Source organism: Hippocampus guttulatus, chromosome 8, assembly GCF_054856545.1.
Source record: "Hippocampus guttulatus isolate MCC_2025c chromosome 8, RoL_Hgut_1.0, whole genome shotgun sequence".
Classification (NCBI taxonomy): domain Eukaryota; kingdom Metazoa; phylum Chordata; class Actinopteri; order Syngnathiformes; family Syngnathidae; genus Hippocampus; species Hippocampus guttulatus.
This window is the reverse complement of record NC_141268.1, coordinates 10847769-10871379: the sequence shown is the minus strand read 5'-3', so window position 1 is coordinate 10871379 and position 23611 is coordinate 10847769. Positions and strand designations below refer to the sequence as shown.

Genomic DNA, 23611 nt, shown 5'->3' with positions numbered 1-23611 from the left:
TCGGGTTTCAAATGTGTGTATCAAACCAGGCTAGGGTTTAATCATACCATCCCAAGACAGAGTTAGGGTTTTAAAATTGGGTTTGAAACCCAGGTTATGGTTTTAATTTCAGGTTAAAATTTAGATTACGATTTCAAATTAGGGTATCAAGCCATGGTAAGAATTTCAATTTCAATCGATTTAGTTGAAATCAAGACAGATTTAGGCTTTGAGGTCTGAGTTAGGGATTCACAGACTTCAAATTAGGGTTTCAAAACGTAGTGAAGAGTTTTAAAGTGGTGGCACAAGAAAGTTTGGTGCTTTTGAATGAGGATTTCAACGTTAGGGTTACAAAATCGAAAGAGTGCTTGGTTTTAAAATTTGGTTCAACATTCGTAGACTGCTGTAGAGTGCAGACTACAGTATATGCACTGCTAGCACTGTTTGTGCGTGGGGTCCTTTTCTTTCTTTTCTTTGGCATTTGTGCCGCTTACATATTTGACGTATCAACCAGGTTAAAAATGAAGCAAGTCAAATCACGTCACGACAATAGGTAGCAAAGTGTTGAGTCTTTTTGGGCGCAGACATGTTGACATGGAAGGAACCAAAGTGCACAGTGAACGCATCACAACCAGATTAGATGCTCGCTGTCCCAAATCTCCCCCTCGGTGCGGAGAGGCGGCGAGGCGGCGTGTGATTGGTCCTCTGGCTCATCCCTCACTCTCGGCAGCCTATCGCGCCCGAAGACGAGCTGCTGGCTGGCCGCTGGTGTGGTACAGCACCGTGCAAGGCGAGCCGAGCCAACCCCGAGATAACAGCTGCACCGGAGGAAGAAAGGGGGAAATTGCCGAGGTGAGGCCTCTTTTTGTGTGTTTAACAGAGGGCGAGGCACTTTTCAGTGGATTTGACACGCGTTTTAAGAAGTCAGATTTCCAACATCGGACACCTCCGCTAAATTCGCCGCGGTGTGATTTCTTAGCACTTGGGAGCTAAGTTGAGCTAGTAGCTAGCATTGAGAGGCTAGCTGATGGTTGTGGAGGGAGTAGGAAGAGGAGAAGGGGGGCTTTTCTCCACTTTTATACCCGATATCAAAGTTGTCGCTGTGGCTACTGAATGACGCCCCAAAGTCGTTACGCTAACCGCCTCTTTCGGCAGTCGCCCAAACTCTGCTCCCACGCCTCGCCAGCGAGCCCTACCCCCGCTCAAGCGGCTCCTTGTCGAGGATGTGACCTTCCTGAGTTCCCGAAAAGCATGAAAGCCATCCATCGGAGAGTCTCCTCTTGGCGGTGGCCTAGCGCGGCGAGCTAAAGCTAAGCCGAACGTCCGACTCTCCACCTCCTGCGCCGCGGTTGCTGGTTACTGCCCCACTCTCTCCAGCCTCGCCGGTATCGGGTAGCAAATTTAAATACCACCCCCGTTTCGAACGTTTGTGGGGAGTATTCGAACCGAGCCGGCCATCTCTTTGCTCCAAGTCTACGGCGGAAGAACCAGTCGATCAGGTTGTCAAGACTGGCGAATGCTAAGCGAAGCTAGGCGGCTAGCCCGGGACACCTCGGTGCATGGAAGCAGATGGTAAACTATTTTCTTACGTCTCAGTTGAAATCAAACATAATTCCATTAAGACACGTCAACCCCCTCTCTTGCGTCTAATGTAGTAGGATACCATTTACAAGTTTCTCCAGGAACCCCATCCAAGCAAAACGCCATTTCTGTGAAGTTGTGCAATCGTGTAAAATCATTTGTATCCCATATTTACTCTGAATGATGTGCAATCAAACAAGGAGATTGTTGATTTGAACACATAATGTTCAACTGACTTGGGAGGAAATGCCTCGCAGTGTGCTGTGAACTTTGGACGCAGTTTTTTTGTCAGTCAAAGATAAATGGATCTTGCTGCTAGGCTCTTGTGACATGGATGAGTCTTCCTTCTTAGCTCCCGTGTGAGTTGACTCTAAATGCTTGGATTGTTTTAAATTGGGGTACAAAGCCAGAGTTAGGGTTTGAGGCACATGTTTCTGTTTCAAAGTAGGATTTCAATGTGAATGGGGAGGGTATCAAGTAGTGTGTAGCCAGGGTTATGATTTCAAAGTAGGGTTTCAATTCGAGGTGAGGACGTAAAGCCTGGGTCAGGACATTATGACACGGTTGGAGTTTCCAGCAAATTTAGGTTTCATACTTGGATTTCAAGCAATTTTAATTCAGATTTCAAGAAAACTTGAGGGTTTTCAATTAGGGATTCAAGCCAAAGTTTGGGTCACAAGGTTTCATAGTAGGATTTCAATGTGAAAAGTAAGGTTTTACATCTGAGTTAGGTATTCAACTGTGGGCATGAAACCTGGTTATGGTTTCAAGCAAATTCAGGTTTCATACTTGGGTTTCAAGCATTTGAATTTGGGGTCTCAGACATCTTTGGTAGGAATTAAATTTAGGTATGAATCCATCGTAACAAAGCTTAGGGTTTCAAGTAGGATTCCAATTTAGCAGTTGTCTTTCAAATGAGGATTTCCAAATACAGTACAAAGTAGGATTTCAAATTGGGGTTCCTTGACTGAGGCTGGTTTTAAACTAAAGGTGTCAAGACACGGTCAGAGTTTTAAATTAGGGTGTCTGACCAATGTTAGGATTTCAAACTTTAGTTTCACATCCGGGTTTTAAGACAAGTGCAGAGTTTCAAAAAATATTTCAATCTTAGTTTTAAGTCAGGGCTGGGTTTCGAATTTGGGGTGTCGAGCCTTGGTTAGGTTGTCTAGACGCAGTTAGGGTTTCTGATTTGGTATTCAAGCACGACCTAGGGTTTCAAATGAGCAATTCAAAGAGAGCTTATGGTGATAGTGTGGGTAAGCGTTCAAAGCAGACTTCCAAGACCGGGTTTCAAATTAAGAGTTTCTAACCAGGGCTGAGCTTTCAATTCAGATTTCATACTTGGATTAGGGTGAAGTGATGGTATAAAGCCTTAAGGCAATTATACAAATTGTGTTGTGAATCTGTAATTGTATCACATGATTTCTGGGCTTATGGAGGGCACAAATTGTGGATCCCTGTAGACATGAATGCGATTCAACTACAATGAACCCGTCTGACTCGTTGACAGCATGCAGTCATGAGCTGTGTCCTGAAGTGCATGCATATGGGATGACTGACCTCACACAAACTCCCCCGCTGTGCTTTGATTTTGAATTAGGCTTTGTAACACTGGGTCACGTGACCTCTCAGCCGGTCACGATGGACTCCAGAATAGCCAGTGAACGCGCCACTCACTGAAGCATCATTCTACCACTAATAATTCCAGTAAGCCATAAATGCAGAACAAATAAAAAAGCAGAAACTATGGCAGGAGCTTTGCGTGCTGCACGAGGACATGTTCTTCAGTGGCTGTGCACACGAGTTCATTATGTGCAGTTCTTGACCTCAATCTTTTGTTCGGATATCGTCAACTAGAATTCCCCCTGTATGACATGCGTGAACTGTACAGATACTGTTTTAAGTAACATTTTAGTTGGCATACGGTATGTCAGCATTTCTTAGTCCCTCAGTGTTAAATCAGGATGTTTCTAGGTGTCCAAAAAATGCAAAAATGTGGCAAAAGTTGTTTATTTGATCTTTTCTGTGTGTGCCTGTGTGTAGGGGGGTATCATTCTTGCCACAGAGGTATCAAAAGAAGTTAAACACTCTTCAAAACAAAACAATGCCTTCATTTTCCAAACAATAATAGCCATAACTTGTATCGTTATATAGTCACACAGTCTTCTCTTAACACTCCTAGTGGCAGCCGTTTCTAATTTTTCACAAAGCTGTCCAAAGATGGTGGATAATTGTGCCCTTGTGTGATGCAACATGCATAGCCGAGGTCCTCATAGAAGACGTTCATGTCAGCGATTAAGGTTTCTCAAAATAAGTCTTAACTCCAATTAACTCATTCAGTACCAGCCAATTCTGGACCAAGTCTGAAAAGACGTTTAAATACGTCTTTGGGAGTGAATGAGTTAAATGCAGAGGGCCCATACATATATCCAATGCATCACGTTCCGAACCTGCAAAAGGTCTCACAGCATTCCCATAAGTTTGAGCCAAGAGTGTCGCCGGGTTTCAAACGCTCATTCGATCTCCGCATTGAAACGGTGGCGAGTCTGAGCGGCTAAACAACATGCTAACACTCGCTATAAAAGCGTTACAACGCTAAGACTATCTGTTAGATACCCATACGGAGATTGTTACCGTCCCATGAAGGACACTTCTCACATCGCACACTTGTTATAAAGTTGCTCAAAGCTGCTTTATAAATAGCCCAAATGCTTGATTCATCTTGACTTACAAAAGCTTGAATGACTCCAGTGAATGTAATTTGACTTGATGCCTTTTCCTTTATGATATAGGTCAACACTGAAAATAGGGGTGTGGGGGGATCTTAATTAAGTTTAAATAAAATACCAAAACATATACGGTAATTACAAGAAAAGGTTTTAAGGTCAAGAGAATAAACAATCTTACAAGCATCAAGTCCAAATGTTCAAGAAAAAAGATTTAAGGTAAGACAATGAAGTGCTAATAGCGTGAATTTAATCGTATACAGTATATTATGAGAATAAAGTTGTCATGATCCATGTTAAAAGGCATAATGTTAAGAGAATTAAGTTACATTATTATAAATGTTGACTAGACTTAATGTTACGAGTAAATGTAATGTTATTGAAATAAAGTCATAATGTTGAAGGATGAAGTTCCACTGTTACGAGAAACCTACGAGAGTGTTTATTTTTCCTCAAATTTAAGTAACAACGAAGACTGTTCCAAGTAAAAGTGATAGCCTTCCAAAAAATTAAATTGTAAAGTTTTAGGAATTTAGTACAAACCTCACAGAAAGGAAGTGGCAGTTTTTGCACAGATATTCATTCCAGGACAAGAATAAAGTCTTAAAATAATTGAATCTGAAGTTTCGGATTTTCTGAATGTTCCATAAGTGAAGGCATAAATTCCGAATAATAAAATCATGGAGTTTATCTAAATTAATTCATTTTGTTGCCGAGAAAAAGTTGAGAGAATTTCTTGGTCTGGATTTTAACAGGTGAATGTGGGAGTTCCTGAACATTACGACCTAAACGCAGTAAAAAAAAATGCATCACAACTTTTTTTTTATATTGTAACTTCTTTTGGCTAGTCATAAAGGTATTTGGCTGTCAAGAAAAACATCGAAGGGAGCTTTGCATTTACTAAAATATGGTTGCAAATACTTGCGCTTTGTTCTCTGAGACCGTCGAGCTTTTCATGTTTTTGTCTGCAGGCAGAAGAAAGCTGCTAGAGCTGTTTGGGCCGACTCGCAGAAAACAAGTGGAGACAAATCTGCGGAGATGTGGGATGGGGAAGAAGGCAAGTTGACTTTCAGCCTGTCGACATAGTGAATATGTGTACCCGACAGCCTTCCTGTCGCCTTTCCTGCAAGCGCCTGAAGCACATTTTTCAGCGGAATGAGTGATGCAAAAAAGCAGAACACGCCCCAGAGTTCTAAATATGTCTGAGCGAACTGTCAATTTCTACATCAGCGTGTGACCTTTAAAATCGATTGTAAAATCTCATCCACGAGCCTGGGTGTCAATTCATTTGCCTGACATTGGTGATGACTGTTGACAGGTGCGAAGGAGGAGGATGAGAGGCCATTAACACAAGGACCATCCAAAGTCACGCCCACAGAAATGACTGACCACAGAGACGTGCAGGACATGTCAGTCGACATGATGGATGGGGCAAACGAGGAAGAGGAGGAGGAGGAGGAAGAGGATGTGAATAATTTGCTTGCTTCCGTTGAAGCACAGCAGCAAATAGCCCAGCGGCAGCCCGACATGTCCCTCGGAGAGATCGAAAGAAGCCAGTCGCCGTCTTCCCCGCCCCGAAGGCAAGAACAAGAGGCCGACACCGATCCCGACTTCGACCCCTTGCTCGATGGGGATCCCCACGGAGATTCGTTTCCCTGTCCGCACTGTGAACGGCACTTCTCCACCAGGCAGGGTCTGGAGCGTCACATCCACATTCACGCCGTCACCGGCCAGAAAACGCAACTGTTCAAGTGTCGATACTGTAGCAAGTCCTTTGGATCGCAGGTGGGTCGGCGGCGCCACGAGAGGAGACACGAGAGCGGCGCCAAGAAGAAGCCCGGCTCCTTGGCTGGAACCGCTCATCTGCTCAGCCCCGCGGTGCAGACGGACATTTCCAGTCCCGACTGCACCAGCCCTACGAGTCACTATGCTGCCATGGGGTCGCAGCTTACTGGAGGACCTGCACACTACGCCGAGGCGCCGAGGAAGGAGTCGGGGTCTCAAGCCGACCCTCCCTTCATTTTAGACGAAAACGGGGCATCCAAAGAGCTTCATCCCTGCAAGTACTGTAACAAAGCGTTTGGCACACACACCAATATGCGACGGCACCAGCGCAGAATACATGAGCGACACTTGTTACCAAAGGGCGTTCGGCGGAAAGGCATGCTGCTGCAGGAGGCATCGGAGCCGCCGCGACCCGACGCGTCGCCCAATGCCAGCCCCGCCCTTGTGTACTTACCGAGCGCCGACACAGAAGACGAGGCTGACCGGGACGATTACGTTGTGGACATATCCAAAAACATCTCGGAGAACTTGAGTTTCTACATCGACGGCAAAATAGTGTCCACCAGCACAGTGAGCAGCTGCGAGGTCATCGAGGTGGACACTCGATCGGCTGCCCTGTTTGGTCTGGACACCGTCATCATCAGCCCCGGCCAGCTCAGTCAGGCGCTTAAAGCGGAGTCCCGAGCCGGTAGCGTCAAGCAAGTGTCCAACTTCTGTCCGCCGTCGTCCAAAAGAAGAACGCTGACGCCACCTCTTGTTCCCGGCCTCAAAATAGAGGCAGAAACGGTATCGTTCACTACCTCTTCGTCATCCACGGCGGCGTCCTCGCCGAACTTGCTAGTAGGCGGCCTGATCCAGCAAGCGGCGGATTCGTCGGGATTTCAACGTGAGAAAACTGTTTATCTGTCACCGAAGCTCAAGCAGCTCCTCCAGACACAAGACGTTCAGAAGTCCATCACGCTCATAACAGAAAGCCAGAGGCTGGCGTCGCCGCTTTCCGTCACGCCGTTGCAAGGCCCCTCGGGTCGCTTTAAAAGGCGAACGGCCTCGCCGCCGTCGGCATCGCAGCTTAGTCCGCCGTTTCGAGCAGAGGCTTGTAAGGCCGAGGCTTTGAGCTTGTACGCTCTCAAGGTGCCGAGACTGGACAACCTCGGCGCGTTCCCTCTTGGAGACTCGTTGGAGAAGGATGACGCCGCAGCCTTGAACCCTTACGGAAGCAACCCTGCCCAAACCTCCTCTGGCAACGGAGGCGCCGCTTGCAATCAACAACCATTGGACCTGTCAAACACTGTCAGTAAAAGAAGCGACACCCCCAACAAGGTTCTCAACGATGCCGCACTTGATCTGAGCTTGCATCGGAAGCCCGTTGCTGACCCGGACTTAAAGGGAAGTGCGGCGCCACAGCTGCAAGTGAAAAAGAGGAAGCCAAACACCAGCATGCTTGAAAAGGTGTTGATGAACGAGTATGTGGGTTTGCCCTTACCGACGGATGAGGGACCCTCGCTGCCCGCCAACGTCAGTTTTCAACCACAGTCTCCCAATGTTGAGTCAGCCCACCCCTCCCCTCCATCCTTAACCCCCGTCACAATGAACCCCTCCTCACCCGGCACCTCCAGTGTGACGTCCACAACGCCGCCCCCCCCTGTGCTCCCCACCATGCCCTCGCCGCCAGCCGTAGCCAACTCTCCGCTCTCCCAGCCCGCGGACTCCTCAGCCCAGCGCCCTCTTCCTGTCCTATCACCAAAGATGTCGCCGAGGTCGCCGCAGCTCCCGTCGGAAGAAGCGGAGAGTTTCTTCGCCGGTGACGACAAAGACGAAGAAGAGCAGCATCACTCTGAGACACTGGACTCCCCAAACACTCCGCTCCGGGATCCCCTCGATCATTCCGCACCTCCTGAGTCTCCTCCAGTTGGCCTGTCCGTTACACAAGACGTTTCTCCGACTGAGGCAAGCGGGAGCCTGCCGAACGGTCCAACTAACCAAGACCTCAACTCAGGAACCCCAAAGTCTGAAAACTCAGACTCGGCTGCTCTCTCGCCCCGGCCGCAGTCTTTGCCGACACCCCCCTCTCTTCCTGTGTCACGTGACCCAGTCCCATTGCTGCTTCCACAAAGCCTTCCACCTGCGAAGATAAAAGAGGAGCGTGAGAATTGCACAGATGAGCCCTCTGTCACAAACCACGTGCCTCGGGATAATGTTGACACTTCACCTCCGCCTTTCGAAAAGAAACCCGCTAGTCCCCCCAACGCCGAAAAAATCAACTCAACTTACTCCAAGACTTTTGTTTGCAATGTGTGCGAGAGCCCGTTCAACTCCATGAAGGAGCTTAGCGGGCATATCGCTGAGCACGCATCCGATTGGCCCTTCAAGTGCGAGTTCTGCGTGCAGTTATTTGGCGACGCGGACGCGCTTCTCGCCCACCGGACCACGCTTCACGGGGTGGGTACGATCTTCGTGTGTTCTGTGTGTTCCAAGGAGTTTGCCTTTCTCTGCAATTTGCAACAGCACCAAAAAGATCTGCATCCAAATGACGCCTGCACACATACCTCCGTGGAGAGCGGTAAGCTCAGGCCGCAAAATTACACCGATCCATCCCGAGCCAAAGAAGAAATCGGCGTCTCCACACCAGCTCAAGACACGCCTGAGGAAGGGCCAAAAGAAAATGACGCAAAGCCTGCAAAGGAAGAGCCGGACGGGAATGGCGATCTCGCCAATGACGGCGCAGAGGATCCTAATGAGGAGCTCTACACCACTATAAAGATCATGGCCTCCGAGGGCGGAAAGCCCAAAGGCCCCGACGTCCGACTCGGTCAGAACCAGCATTACCCCAGTTACAAGCCTCCCCCCTTTTCCTATCACAGCCGTTCGCACGCCGGCTCCATGGCCTCCGCGACCAACTTCACCACACACAACATACCCCAGACGTTCACCACCGCCATCCGCTGCACCAAGTGCGGCAACAGCTTTGACAACATGCCAGAGCTGCACCAGCACATTTTGGCTTGCGCCAATGCCAGCGACAAAAAGCGCTACACTCCCAAAAAGAACCCCATCCCGCTCAAGCAAATAGTCAAGTCTCCCAATGGGGTCGCGTCACCGTCAGCGGGCCAGAGTGCCTTCCGAAGAATGGGCCAGCCAAAGAGACTTAATTTTAATCAGGACCTGAGCAAAACTAAAATGAGTGCCCTCAGTAAGAAGAAAAACCAGCTTGTCCAGAAGGCCATTTCACAAAAGAATAAAGCCGCCACCTCAGCAGCTAAGAAGGCCGCCGTTAAAGTCGAAGAGGAGCAAACTACCGTTTGCCCCCACTGCAGCCGGGAGTTTACTTATCAAGCCAGTCTCAGCAAGCACATGGCCGTCAGCTGCCCCATGAAGCCCGCCGCGAAAAAGGGTAAGAAAACACTTGAGGACAAGAGAAAAGTCGTCGTGGCCGGCGCGGATAAAAATACGAGGAAGAAAGAAAGTGAAGCAGCACAAACGGAGCCGGAACTAAAACCCCTCGGAAAGACGAGAGCTCGTAGTTCCGGTGCGGCGGAGCTAACCGAACCACCGCAGACGACTAAAGGTAAAGGTATGCAGAAGAGGCCCGCTTCGTTCCCGGCCGCGACGCCTGTCCCCGGAAAAAAAGCCAAGAACCAGGCTCAGGCGTCACCCACGCACTCGCCAGGTGACGCCGCGACACAAAAGCAACCTGTAAGGATGCAGCGGATGGGCAAAGCCTTGCCCAAGAGGTTAGCAGAGCCCAAATCATTGTCACCGCCGCAACCCAAGAAAGAAGAGCGCTTTTCCCTTCGAATGAGGGAAAGGCTCGGCGGTCCAGTCACCAGGAGCTCGCAGATGGCAGCCCCCGCTGCGGAGGCCAAATCCGAGGACGCGCCGGCGCCTGAGCTGAAAGACGCTCCGGTGGGTGACTCTAAATTTGAAAGTAAAAGGCAGACTTTGCAGTGTTAAAACTGCTTGCAAGATTCAAATGAAGCCCCTCTCCCCTCATCTCTTTTGCCCCTTGAGACTCCGACCAACCTCGCTAAAGTGCACGAGTGCAATTTTCAAACTTGGCCGCTGACCACTCATAATGGCATGCGCTTGTAAAGGTGTAGAAATGTGATGAATAGACCTTTAACAAAATCACACCTCTAGCAATATTAAGCTCGCATCAATCAGCCCTGTAAACAAGCCACTTTCGACTTTCGTAATGCCGTGTTACCCTAACGCTAAATGTTACTGGCTTATTTTTTGGAATGTAAGATCAGATATACAAAAAAGAGGTGAGAAACGAACCTATCGAGCAGAAATGCCGCTTTGATGCAGAGTCCCCTCGGCTGCCTGACGTCCCAGTGCTTTCTTTCTGCTTGCGCGTCGTACGCTCAACTCGTGTTATATTGTAATGTTTTCATTCCACTATGTGTGTGCTTCCAGGAGATGCTGATGAAGTAAGCGAGCCACGTTGACCTTGACGGGTTCCTGGGACATGGGCTCTTGTTATCCCACACGAGGATAACTGGACTGCCTTGCCGGACTGTTTTCGTTTTCTTCCACTTGTCATACAAACTAAACTGAGCCTCCATTTGGTTTTTTTAGCCAGCCTTGCAAAAAAGAAAAACACACTGTAAATGGCAGTGAGTTAATATATATATATACAGTATGTGGATAAAATGTGTCGTTACTTGACCCAAAACAGTAACATTAGGGCTCTGTCAAAGCTGATCTATTGCAAAGGGCAATCATGCATCAGTTAGGGAAACTTGCTTACTACTACTACTCAGTTTGGTTGTTTTAAGATTATTTTGGACATTTTATTTTCCCTAAGAGTCTCCTAATGCATGTGTTGAAATATAATGTATAATCTAAATGACAAATTTCCAAGTCTCTTCCAGTGGCCGCCGGCTTCAATTTATACATTTTGTTTTGTTTTGCAATCTTATGTCACACTGCAGCTTAAGCAGTGGTCTTATTGTAGAAAAATGTTCTATTGGCTTATCATTTGTGTGGGGAAATGAAATGTGGCAGTTGACTGCAACAATCGGTCCTCAGGAATTCTGTGTGCGCGTGCCTGTGTATGGATGGACAACTGTTAATTCCTCCAGTCGAGATCTCGATGACATCTCAAGTTTTTACCGTGGCTGTTCATATCCGTTTGCTTCTCTGACGTTAGCGGGCGATTCCAGCTGTAACGTTAATGTGGTCCTCTCGCCGACTATAGATCCTTCTTTGAGAAAAAAAACGTCACTCGAACGTCCCTGCAGCACTTTAGAATCAACTGCCAAAATGTGTAAAAGATTGGCTTCATGAATTGAACGATGGAATGTATTCATCAATGTTTTGTTTTTGTTTTTTGCTGTAAATTGGTCACTTGTCATGTGTGTCACAACCATGCAGTGGTTGAAACATTTTTGGACAAATTAAGTGTAACAGTATCTCTTGTTCCCTCATTCTTTGTGTGTTCTTCTTTTTAAATGTAATTGTTGTTCGAGAGCCATGCCAATCTAACGTAACAAAACGGATGCCGGTGTCCCTCCAAACACGTTTTTAATGAACACTTTTCCGTGAATCGAGCACAGACAATGCAGACGCCGCTCGAAACACTTGTAGCATGGACATGGGAAAGTCAATTGAACACTATGAATGGACCCTAATTTATATTTCCACAATGAATCAAAAAAAGTGTTTTGCCTTGCAGCGATAATGGAAAAGTTGTGTTATAAGATGAACATCCCGAATGACCTCAAGTAAAATATTGCTATAATTGACCCAACAAAAGTGATTTGTTTCTTACCGTGCCCTTGGATTTGTTGTTTCCCCCCCCCCCCCCCCCCCATTCTTTTCAAAAGAAAAAACTGAAGCAATGAGCTTCGGATTGGACTGGAAAGTGCCTACAAATGAAATGTTGGTTGGAATTTATTTCTAAAAAATACACTCATAAAACAAACAAAAACTGCATTTAAAATGATGACGTATACGTACGTGGGGAATGGCTGTTGCACAACTAACGCAAGGATGGAGATGAGTTCGCAATTTACTGTGGGAGAGAGAAAATATATCAAATTACATTAATACCCGCAGAAGTTTACCATCTGTGGGGTAATTGGAAATGTCGACAAAAGCATTGCAGATGTTTGACACTCAGAAGTGTAACCATGTTACCGATTGCATTGTAAAACTACGGTACTCGCTCTTGAAAATGCCTGACAGACACGGGAGAGGGAAAAGGTATCTAATGATGGAACGATACTGCCACCTAGTTGATAGTGTTGATCCGGATTTGTGTGGAGCGTAATTGGTTAACTACGGGTTGTCTGTGTTTTTGTATGAAGTATTTAGTCGCTTTTCCATGGCAGCTGCAACACGAAGTTCCTGTTTTTGCTGCCACCACGTTTATCTCATCGTTAGCTTCCAAAGCCTGGTGAGTGCTCAGTTGCTCGTGACATACACGGCGTGCTTTTTATTTGCATTGAAGTCTTGAACATGTGCTTTGCTTTCATTAGAACGCAACCCATCGTGTTGCAGTACCTGATGTGCTGGTTCCACCTGAACCACAAGATGGAGGTAAGGCTTGTATTACTTGCTTTTCCCAACCTGAATAAAAACAAGGCGCATGCATACACCAGTCTAAAAAAATGGAGCGAGATGATATTTTGGCCAAATGCCACCATAAACTTCAAATGCACTAGATCAGTGGTTCTTAACCTTGTTAGAGGTACCGAATCCAACCAGTTCATATGCACATTCATCGAACCCTTCTTTCGTGAAAAATAAAAATAAGATTTTTAAATTTTATTTTATTTTATTGTTTTACAAATTCTAGACATAAAATATGCGTTTATTAAAAACAGAAGAAAGTAAATATAAATTCTAGACCTAAGTCTTAAGCTTTTTTAAATTATGGTAGAGGCTCTGTCGAACCCCTGAGATGGATTCATCGAACCCCAAGAGTTCGATCGAACCCAGGTTCAGAACCACTGCACCAGATATAACCTTTGCAGGTAAACATTTTGCGCTTGCTCAAGTTGTCGAATTTTGATGGTCTCGTTTTTAAACAAATTTCAATTCAACATTTTTTGACCGGTCCAACGTAAAAGGCAAGAAAATAGCAAGAAAATGTGCCACAACAGTGAGATAAAATTGCAACAGATGAAATAAAGTGAACCCGCAAGAATTGAACCACAAAGTAGTGAGAGAGCACAATACCTCTTCTTTCAAAGTGCTTTTGATGATACAACTCACGATGGTAGTAGCAGAATTAATTCTGAAATCAAAAGCATTCCGTCTTGAAATTTAAACATGCATCCAAACGAACAAAATGTGCTCTTGACTGAGTTTTTTAACACAGCCAGATGTAAATACTATCAAATCAAAGCTGCAATCCTGAACTTGTCTGCAGTATACAACACAAGAAATTGACATCACCTTCCAATACCTTTGGAGGGGACTGTACATTGCCCTCATAGAGATATGAAGACTGGTCTTATTTGTAGTGAATAAATGATAATTGTTAGCCCAATTACGTGAGATTGGGTAATATCTCTGATGATCTCAACGCACTAAATGTGCTGGGCTCAGTGGTTGGGGATCGCTGGGTTATCATACGGTATGTGCCAGCCCTGCGACGGTGCACTTTATGACTGTAGTTTATGTTGCACCAGGCGTGTGTGTGTGTGTGTGGGGGGGGGGGGGCTGTCAAATGGTCAAATATTTTTCTTTGTGGCATAACGCTGCACTCTCAGTCGTTTCAAGAAAATGCAATTCCGTGCAGCTGGCCACCTCGTTTCACCCTGCATTGCAACCAGAGTAGAAGCTTGAGAATCATGGCCCCCCCTACCCCCACCCCTCTACAACTAGAAAAGGGAATGTGGCAAGTTGGTCTGAAGTTGCCATGCCAACTGTATCCCAAACTAACAGAGCCTCTGAGGCCTGCGAGAGTATTTTATATTGATGTAATTTGACGCCAGCATGTGCTCTTTGATCTCCTTGGGTTGCGCACCGCGTGGGATTTGTTTTGACTCATTACCCAATTTTCGCTACATACTTCAACTAATTAATCAGTTTCTTCTCAGACCTTTTCTCCTCTTCTTCATTCTCTTTTTATTTATATATATTTTTTCCACTCCCCGGTCCTCATCACAGGGCGGCGATTAACCTCTCGACGTTCCTGGCAGCAGGCCGAGCCTTGAAATGGATGGAGGGGATTTGCATGAAATGGAACACGAAGGGGAGGAAGTGAAGTGAAGTGAAGGTGTGGAAATGAAGGGGAGGCATAGGGCGGAAATGATGTACAGTCGATCAAAAGAATTGCCCAGATTTCTTTCACGCCATCTCTGCATGAAATTTAAAACATATTCCAGTCAGAGGAAATTAGCATCCCTAGATGCTACTTCTGTATTAAATACAAAACACATTTTGGAAACGTCCTCAATCGCCCCTCCCCCAAGTTCTTGAAACAGCACAACTGAGAAGGATTTATCAGCCAGGTCAGTTCAGAACACGTCCGCCTCACAGTGCAGAGGTGCAAAGTTCGATTCCGGCTCCGGCCTTCTGTGTGGAGTTTGCATGTTTTCCCCCTGCCCCTGTGTGGGTTTTCTTCGGGTCCTCCGGTTTCCTCCCACATTCCAAAAACATGCATGGCAGGTTAATGCAAAACTCTAAATTGTCCTTATGTGCAACTGGCTGCCAACCAGTTCAAGGGTATTCCCCTGCCTACTCCCCGAAGACAGCTCGGATAGGCTCCAGCACGCCCTGCGACCCTTGTGAGGATAAGCGGATCAGAAAATGGATGGATGGATGGGAATACTAACTGTGCTGACATACATCTACCCAAACACTATTTCAAAGGTTAACCCTTACATGCACCCTGTAACCTCATAAAATGGTAAATTGTCCACTGTAGTAACCGCTGTCCCCGAAAGGGTTAAAGAGCCATTGGTGGTACAAAAAAAAAACAATTGCAGTTGGTAGAAATAAATCTGCATACAAATTTATCATCGTGGCGAACGGTTTCTGCCATGAAGCATTATGAATGTCAGTTTTGACCAAAACAGGCCAAGTCAAGTCTATCTAACCTATTTTCACATCCACTTTCAATCTTGAGGCAACATGCTGCAAGGTGTAGTGGAGCAACAGTAAAACACACTTCTCACAGTGTCAAGGCAGTTCGTAGATTTGCTCAAGAAATTTTCCACACATTGTAAACAATTACAGACCACATGAGGACTGACTGACCATACAGACAGCGGTGATTTGCAACAAAATGAGTTCTCTGTATTAAGTCTAAAACACGTGAAGTACAAAAATGTCACCGTCTAGCTGTTTGCTGTTGAGTCACTAAAGACTGAAAAAGCAACATGATTTTTCTTCACTAATTTTATCTTGAGCCCAATCTTTCACAAATTCAGAATTCACAAATGAATCACAGCTCTGCATTAACTATGAATTTATGTTAAAAAGAAAAAAAAATCCTACACAAAGAGACCAGAGAAACACGACGACTACTTCTTTGTGGTAGCCGGTTGTTTAGACCCAAACGTGAAACTTAACACCGTGTCTGTATGAAATAATCATGCAAAAGCATTTATTGCCATCCTTGAGCCCGCCACCTGAAGCGTCGATGCCTTCCCCATCCAAGAAGGCACTTTCCCACTGACACCTCCTTCCCCAGCCCCTCCCTTTGCCCACAACTTCTCCCCATCCTCCCAGCCTCCCTCCTTATTCCCATCATCTGCACAGCGAGCACTTCTGGCTCACATCGCTGCGAGCTAACGGGGCTGCGTCTGCTCCCTCAACGGCAGCGGGTAGGAAGCGGGCGTTGTTTTGGAAGGTAAGCCCCGTTCCTTCCTTACTTCCCTCCTTCCCCACTCTCTCCATCCCGCTGTGACGCGCCTCCCCGCTCTCTTGTAGCCACCGCAGCCGCCATGGAGGATACGCTCACCTGCTGCAGCCAGGACGCCACCTTCTCTCAGGTGTTCGGGCGCCAGGGACAGCTGATGCAAGCCAGTGAGTTGACGTTTCCTTTCTATGTCACCCCTCCTTTGACGCCGCCTGCCGTAAAATGGGCAAACAAAGGACAAAAATGTAAATTTACAAACGCTCGTAGTGTAATGTGAGATTATGTTGTCATCAATTTTGCAAGACTCTCAGAGGACTTTTTAAAAGGGTCCCCATCGCTCCTCGACTGCGCGCAAGTCCCCCCTGCCAACCTTCCCATTAGTCTCTTTTCTCATTTAGTTCATGCAACAGATCCCCCTCGACCATCATTGATGCTAAAGGAAGCTAGGAGGAGGAGCAGATGGCTTTTTCTTTCGGAGTTGATTTAACATGATGCTGTACATTAATTGTATGCCTCTGAGCAGACATTATGCCACGCACATTTAATGTGTGCGGCACGCATCGATCGGAATGGCGCACGAGCCGCTGTTCACAAGAACAATTCATCAAATACAAATTGACATTTGAATGTACAAGAGTGCAATTTTCGGTTGGCATGATGAGCAAAATGCCTTATTTTGGTCAATTGTATTACTTATATTGTGTCCAGATAATTTAAGTGCTTAATCAGAGCGGTTCACATGTGTACATATCATTGTTGGATGAGACATGAAAAAATTGAAGTGATAAAGCCACAGTTATTTGCATTTTTAACTTGGTGACTAATACTTACGCCACACTTGTTTGTTAGAATTTTGTGAAGCTCTCTTATTGAACGCTTCAAAGACTGCAAAGTCAAAACGCTTAGTCAGTTAACAAGTCTAACTGAAGTCGGTAAATAAATTGTCGTTCATCTAAATAATGGTTCATTCACCTTTTATTTTTGGGTAAGTCTAACCTATTAGACAGGAGTGCACGACTCGTGGCTCCTGGTCAAGCGATCGTCCGCGGACTGGTCCCAAGTCAACCCAGGGGAGTGTGATGGCAAATAGGGAAAGAAAAAAAATATAGTGTGTGTGCACACGTTATTGATATCTATTTTTGTTTTACTGTACACTGCACTGTAAGCATCCTATCAGTTTCACATCCATAAAAAAAGTAGTTACTATTTATTTATTTTTTTTTGAAAAAATGGTCACCTGCATCACAGGAAGTTAGCAGTCAATAGTGTGCAATTCTCATTCCAAGTTTGTTTGATCTGCAATGCACCAATGGCATTGCCATAGGATGGGGTTCTGGAGTGCCAGCGGTAGCATTTTAAAACGCTATACGCAAGCTACGATCATGATGTTTCTGTACTTAACGCACTACAAACGCGTGTCCCTGCCTATCAGTGTCAGGTCTTCCACTAAGGCACGCAGTCTTGTCTTGTAACTTGGTTATTTTTCTGTTTCGTTCATGTTAGGGTCCGTTATGGCTGTTGTTCATGGTGGCATGCATGAGTGTCTGCATACATGTGCAGGGACGGGTCGATTGTGGGAGGCTGCCTGCTTGAAAAGTAGATCTTTGGTCAAAAAGAGTTGGACGATAAGACCAAACCTGTACAATAAATATATTGTCTACTGGCATTGCAGATTACAGTTTGTTTGTATTTGTTTAAAAAAAAAACATTAAAAAGATATTTGGTCAGAGGACCGGGAACAAATCATTTCAATTCTGTGGCAGGGAAAATTGTGATTATTTTTTTCAAAATGAGTGCACCCTGCCTCCCCCTACTGCAGTATGTTATGTTACCATTTAGAAGACAAATCATGAATACTTACAAACAACAAGATGTTACAAAGTGGTTAGTTACGTAACTCTCATTTCTCGTTTGTTTGCACATTGGCAAGTCGAGGGGCAACTGATTGCATTGAGTGTTTATACAGTATGCTGTATGTCTTCCAAATCATTCACCACAATAGAAATTGGGGCGGGTACGTTAACGACCCAATTGCTGCACTACAGCATCGACTTAAGTTGGTAATAACTTTTATTGTTGTTCTCTGGAGCATGAAGATTGGTTTGGCACGAGGCAGATGAATAAATCTCACAGTGCAGGGTTTCAGGGCTCTGTGGCTTGAGTTTGACTTTCTTGGAGGGAGTCTATCCAGGTGAGACAGTGGCAGAAGACTGGGTCAAGCAAGCGAGGAGCAAAACCAGCAATGCGAGCAAATTAAACCACAACAACATAGTGTGATAGTCAAGGAAGAAGCGGCTTGCTACAAAGACCGGAAGTGGGCAAGAATAAAAGCGAATACTGTATGTGGATATTTTGCGAGGCTGGCTCACCCTCATTCACTCACTGACCCAACCTGGTGGACAGTGTACGTTGCTCATGTGCATATTTTGTTTCATCCACACATAAAATTATAAATATAGTCGCCGCGAAGTATTGTTGCATCACACAGCATATGTGTACTGTATTAACTATCTGTTTGGTTTGATGGCAGTTGGCTGGGTCTCGCTAGCTTAAAACTCGGAGAAGTATTTTTGGGGTTGGTGCATTTTGATTGGCAAGGCCGTGTAAAACAAGTGGATGACCGCAGGCCACCCATGAAAGCTAGGCCGCACGATGGTTCGGTCTGGTTCAGCCGGATCGCTCGGCTCGGTGTACGACAGGTTTTAGAGCTCCTCATTCTCTGTCATGAGTGCGCGCATGTCACGGAGAGAAAGATGGGATACGGTCAGACTTGACAGATAGCGTGTGGATAGGGGCTTTGGACGATCGCGGCCGCTTTAGAGTGCTTCGTTGTCCTGACATGGAAAAGATCTACGGCAACTCGGCCTAAGGTATTACAGCCACCGGAGGCTTTCAACAGTTACAGTGAAACTCCTCAACAACGAAACCTACGTGGGCGAAAAATACCCCCTAATGTGAAAAAATGTTCATGCATGAAAGCCATTCCTACTTTTCTGCTCCCCCTACGATGAAAAATCCCCCTATTCCGTTGTACGAAATCTTTTTCTCTGCTCTTGTCTCATGACGAGATTCACTACAACGAAAACAAGCCTTCCGCAAAAGTCTAATCCAACAGCGACCTCTACTGCTTCGTTCAGAAACGGCAACAGCAACCACCACACTGGTTTACACATGCCCAATAGTCAAGGAAGTATTTGTTATTGTTAGTTTCAGACGCAGCAAGAACGTTGCACTGCTAAAATGGCTACAAAACGGACCTTTGGATGTCAACAGCTAAGACGAGAAGAGCCCTGATGCTGAAAGAGAGGGTAAAAGTGATCAAAATGAAAGACGGAGGAAGCAAAATAAAATGTGTGAGATAAAATTTGCTCCAGTGAAAAACCCCCTGTTGTGAAAAATGTCTTGCTGCAAACATGATTTCATTGTAGAGGAGTTTCACTGTACTGGATAGTTTCATGTCTCAACCATATAGTTATTTGTCGGCGTAACAAAAAAGCTACACAAACGAGCATCTTTAATTCCAGGACTTGTAGTGGTATCTGACTGACAGTTGACGTTGAGTAGATGGTTTCAGCACATTCAGCAGAGACACCCATAACTGTGACAGCCCAATCTGACGATTTAAAGAGCCTTTTTTTCCCCCCTCAACAGACAGCTCACCCCAAATTTTATTGGTTGTGTAACTTTACAGTTGAGCCGTGGGCAGACCTAACTATTTGTACTTGAAGCCATGAAAATGTCATATTTCCATTTTACGCATCACTCAGACATGGATCATCTCTGCGTGATTTTTTTCCGCACATCAGCAGTTTGATGAGGAGTCCGCATCCCACGACGAGGGCATCATATTCATAATGCAGTTATATGAGGTGGTACGTAGGGAACCGCTGCAGAGGCTAAATTATTGATTGACAAGTGGAGGCTATCAAGGTTTTCGGGAGCAACGTTGAAAGGCTTCACTTGAAATGTTATTGTAATGTCATGGCCCAAAAAATATATAAATCATAGTGTGGGAAGGCAAGAGGAGGCCTCTTGGGTGAAATTCTCAGCAGTTGCATCCGTCTCCATATGGGGGCTTTATGACGCATCCGTTACAGTTATTGCCAAAGAGAGGCGTCTCCGTGGAGGTTCAAAGCCAGAGCATCGCCGCTATTTTTACATTCTAAACGCCGTACGCTCCCTGCACACTTCATTAGATACACCCGTGCGCCCTGAATGACTTGTTAAATGTTGCTAATATATACCGTTTGTAATCTGAATGCGTTTTAACCTTGTGGTGACCAAATATGTCGCTTTTGCAAGCATAATAAAAGCACGTTTAACGCACTCGATTGGCTTGGTCTCCGCTTGCTTTGACTTGGGTTTCTAATGAAGTACTTCCTTCATGGTCTGACTGTATCATCATTGGCTCACTCCTTGTTATGACTTTTGTAGCTAATCTTTGTCGTCATGGCGGCACGGTTGCCAAGTGGTTAGCACATCTGCGTCGCAGTTGAGCATCTGTGTTCAAATCTCAGGCCCTCCTGTGTGAGGTCTGCATGCCCCCCCCCCCCTTCCCCCTCATATGCGGTGTTAAGGAATTCCAGCAGAGCCTCCCTTGTTGGTCCCAGTTTAAATATCCTAATGGTGAAAGCTTCCGTCCACACGCTGCTCAGTTTAATTACTGCCCGATCCAATCAGCCTCACTGAATCTGTATCACTTGTTTGCCTCGTATATAAACATGCTCACTTATGAGGTGTTTAAAGACTCGCGTTTGCATAAGCTCCTCGACTTCCTTGCTGGCGGCGAGACGCATGCATCTTCATTAGCTCCCCGCCGCCAACTCCGTCAAGGCAGTCAATAAAGTAAGAGGAGTTGGCTAACACCGGGGGTTCAGTGTTTGTGCTTAACAACGGTAGTTCCATCACTGGAGTTGTTCTATGTAATCCTCCCAATGAACTAGTTTTTGTCTGATATTTGTTAGCTAACTGCTAGGTAGCTAACCTAACTAGTTTTATAAATAAGTAGCTTGTTTTACTCTATTTATATGATCTACATTGCAAAGTAAGGTGACTCGGTGGTTGACTGGTTAGCATATTGGCCTCACAGTGCAGAGGTGGAGGGCTGGATTCCGGCACCGGCCTTCCTGCGTGGAGTTTACATGTTCTCCCCGGGCCTGCGTGGGTTTTCTCAGAGTACTCCGATTTCCTCCCACATCCCAAAAACATACACGGCAGGTTAAATGGAACACTCAGAAATTGTCTCACGGTGTGAGCGTGGGCACGGATGGTTGTTCGTCTGTTTGTGCCCCGCGATTGGCTGGCAACCAGTTCAAGGGTGTCCCCCACCTACTGCCCGGAAGACAGCTCGAATAGGCTCCAGCACACCCGCGACCCTCATGAGGGGCATGGTATCGGTGGTTGTTATGCTCTTCATTTTTAAAGTAACTCATGTTTGGACACTGTTTTAAATTGAAACCTGTGTATGTGAGTGTACCCATTTCAAGTAGCTGCACACAAGCTGAATATACTTGTGTATTCACCTACTGTGAACATGCTCCATCAGATTTAACGCCCTCACATCTCCAGCACTTAAAAGTAGCCGGATGTGCTCGTTGCCGCATCAACTCCACACGCGCAGCTTGAGAGCTTTTGAGAGGGAGCAGCTTTCGCAGAATAGCTTAACATGTTCAACAGGAAATCCGGTCCTGGATACGAACAGAGAAGAAAGTAAAAAGATGTTGTTATTAAAATATCCGGAGTGAATTTTATACGCCACGGCAGTGGTTTCCGTGTTTGCTGTCATAGCTGCGTTTTTCTGCATCATTGGGTCATGTACTGGAATGTCTGCTGACTCCACATATCTGCCTCCTAGTGCCCACTCTCTGCTTGAAACTCCACACTCGCTCTCTTTCCCCTTTATCTGCAGCCGCATTGCCAGCCAGCGTGGTCTCACCACAATTAAGTACCAAAAGGGATGCATTATTCATATAAATCCTGCATGTGTTTTTTTGGGAGTAACTTGGAAAAAGCCCCAAGGCCATTACTGCTGGGCTTTGCTATGAAAAAAAAAATCCAAAATATTCACAGACCAAAGTTGAAAAATTACATCCAAAATAAAAGTTGTTTTTTTTTTTTGTAGAAAATAGTGATGACTTCATAAAAACAAAGATGTATGATGAGAAATAAGTCAGTGTTTTACAAGAATTAATGTTCATTCATTTTCCCATCCGCCTTATCCTCACAAGGGTCGCAGGGCGGGGGGCTGTCTTTGGGCAGTAGGCGGGGGACACCGGTTGCCAGCCAATCGTAGGGCACATAGAGACAAACAACCATCCATGCTCACACTCACACCTAGGGACAATTTTGAGTGTCCAATCAGCCTGTCATGCATGTTTTTGGAATGTGGGAGGAAACCGGAGTACCCGGAGAAAACCCACGCAGGCACGGGGAGAACATGCAAACGCCACAGGAGGCCGGAGCTGGAATTGAACCTCTGCACTGTGAAGTCGACGTGCTAACCACTGGACCACCGAGCCGCCGCCCATGTAATGTCCAGTCAAGTCAAATTTATTTATACAGCCCGGAATCATAAAAAGTCTCACATGCCCAACGTTGACAAACATTAAAGACTTCCCAAAGAGCTTAACGCCGAGGAGGGCAAGGAACCCCCACCCCCACCCCCAAATAAAAACAATTGAAAAAATGAGAAACCTTGAGAAGGGGCCACAGATGGGAGAACCCCCCTTTTCAGGATGACCAATCTACAATTGATGCAAAGTGGGCAACATTTAACACAATATTGTGCGATACAATGTCGGAACAGTTGTTTTTTTTTTAAGTCAGTTTATCAAAATGAAACGCTGTAGGAAGTCACCGCCGGAGAGGTGGTCCCTCCTCAAAACCCGACCCGGTTGGTCAGTGAAAAAATTCTTCAAAGCACCATCCCCATGTGTAGTTGGTCCACCCCAAATCTTGTCTAGCCCCGTCTGCACAGATCTTGTCAAAGTCGGTCAGAGCAGAATCCGTACAGTGACATCCAATTGGGTCATCATCATCATCATCATCATCATCGGGCCTCTTCTCCAGACCAGGGAGGAGGGGGAAGGACAAACAAAAGAAACGGCAGCCAAACAGGCCAACATGAGAAAGTTCACGACATAACCTGAGTGATGAGAAATCAATTGCCATTTTAGGACAATAAAGTCCTAATATTAACGTTTATTGGAATATCCCCCGAAATCGTTGCATGATGGTTTCAGGGCGAACGACTGCAAGGTCCATCCAACTTTTGCGTTGTCTTTCTTGCTGGTGTTGTACAACATTCGGGAGTTGTGCAGCGGCGTGATGCAGAGCGAGCGCGTTCCCGAGGAGAAGTCTTGTTGGCTCCCTCCCCGCCACCCGTATAAATATGCATCAGTCGCCCCTGTGGTGATGAAATGTAGCTCATTCTCTTGGGTGCTTCTTTTTAACATGCAAGGCACACTCTCTCGCATGGTGAACGCCTCAATGTTCCGACCACAAAATATCCGTCGTTTACACAAAGCATGGCACATATATGCAGGGTGTTTTTAAAGTCTGTCACTTTACATTACCCTCTTAGCCCAATGACTGTTGAAGATATGACATTTTTAATCGTTTTTATGGATTAGTAGTTAAAACTGCCAAGAAATCGGTCACCGGGTTACAAGGTAACTAATAAATAACTACGAATAAAATTGCTCAAATATTTTAGTACATTTAA

At 45.8% G+C, this 23611-nt stretch overlaps 2 protein-coding genes and 1 long non-coding RNA gene across 3 annotated transcripts in view; all 3 read left to right on the top strand.

Moving 5' to 3' along the window:
- The first annotated feature begins 720 nt into the window (after positions 1–720).
- Positions 721–11500, top strand: prdm2b (PR domain containing 2, with ZNF domain b). The gene is made up of 4 exons (XM_086118338.1): positions 721–831; positions 5258–5343; positions 5605–9974; positions 10488–11500. The coding sequence occupies exons 2-4, from the start codon at positions 5325–5327 to the stop codon at positions 10503–10505; spliced, it is 4407 nt and encodes a 1468-aa protein (XP_085974464.1). The 5' UTR covers positions 721–831; positions 5258–5324; the 3' UTR covers positions 10506–11500.
- Positions 11501–12346: 846 nt separating this feature from the next.
- On the top strand, positions 12347–14939 carry LOC147201116 (uncharacterized). The gene is made up of 3 exons (XR_015101590.1): positions 12347–12471; positions 12554–12614; positions 14193–14939. It is a non-coding gene; the product is annotated as an uncharacterized LOC147201116 (long non-coding RNA).
- A 625-nt stretch (positions 14940–15564) lies between these two features.
- LOC147201115 (kazrin-like) overlaps positions 15565–23611 on the top strand; it is a 99555-nt gene continuing 91508 nt past the window's right edge. The window contains exons 1-2 of the mRNA XM_086117496.1: positions 15565–15879; positions 15960–16055. Of these exons, the coding sequence (XP_085973622.1) occupies positions 15974–16055 (82 nt within the window). The 5' untranslated portion in view covers positions 15565–15879; positions 15960–15973. The remainder of the gene's footprint in view (positions 15880–15959; positions 16056–23611) is intronic.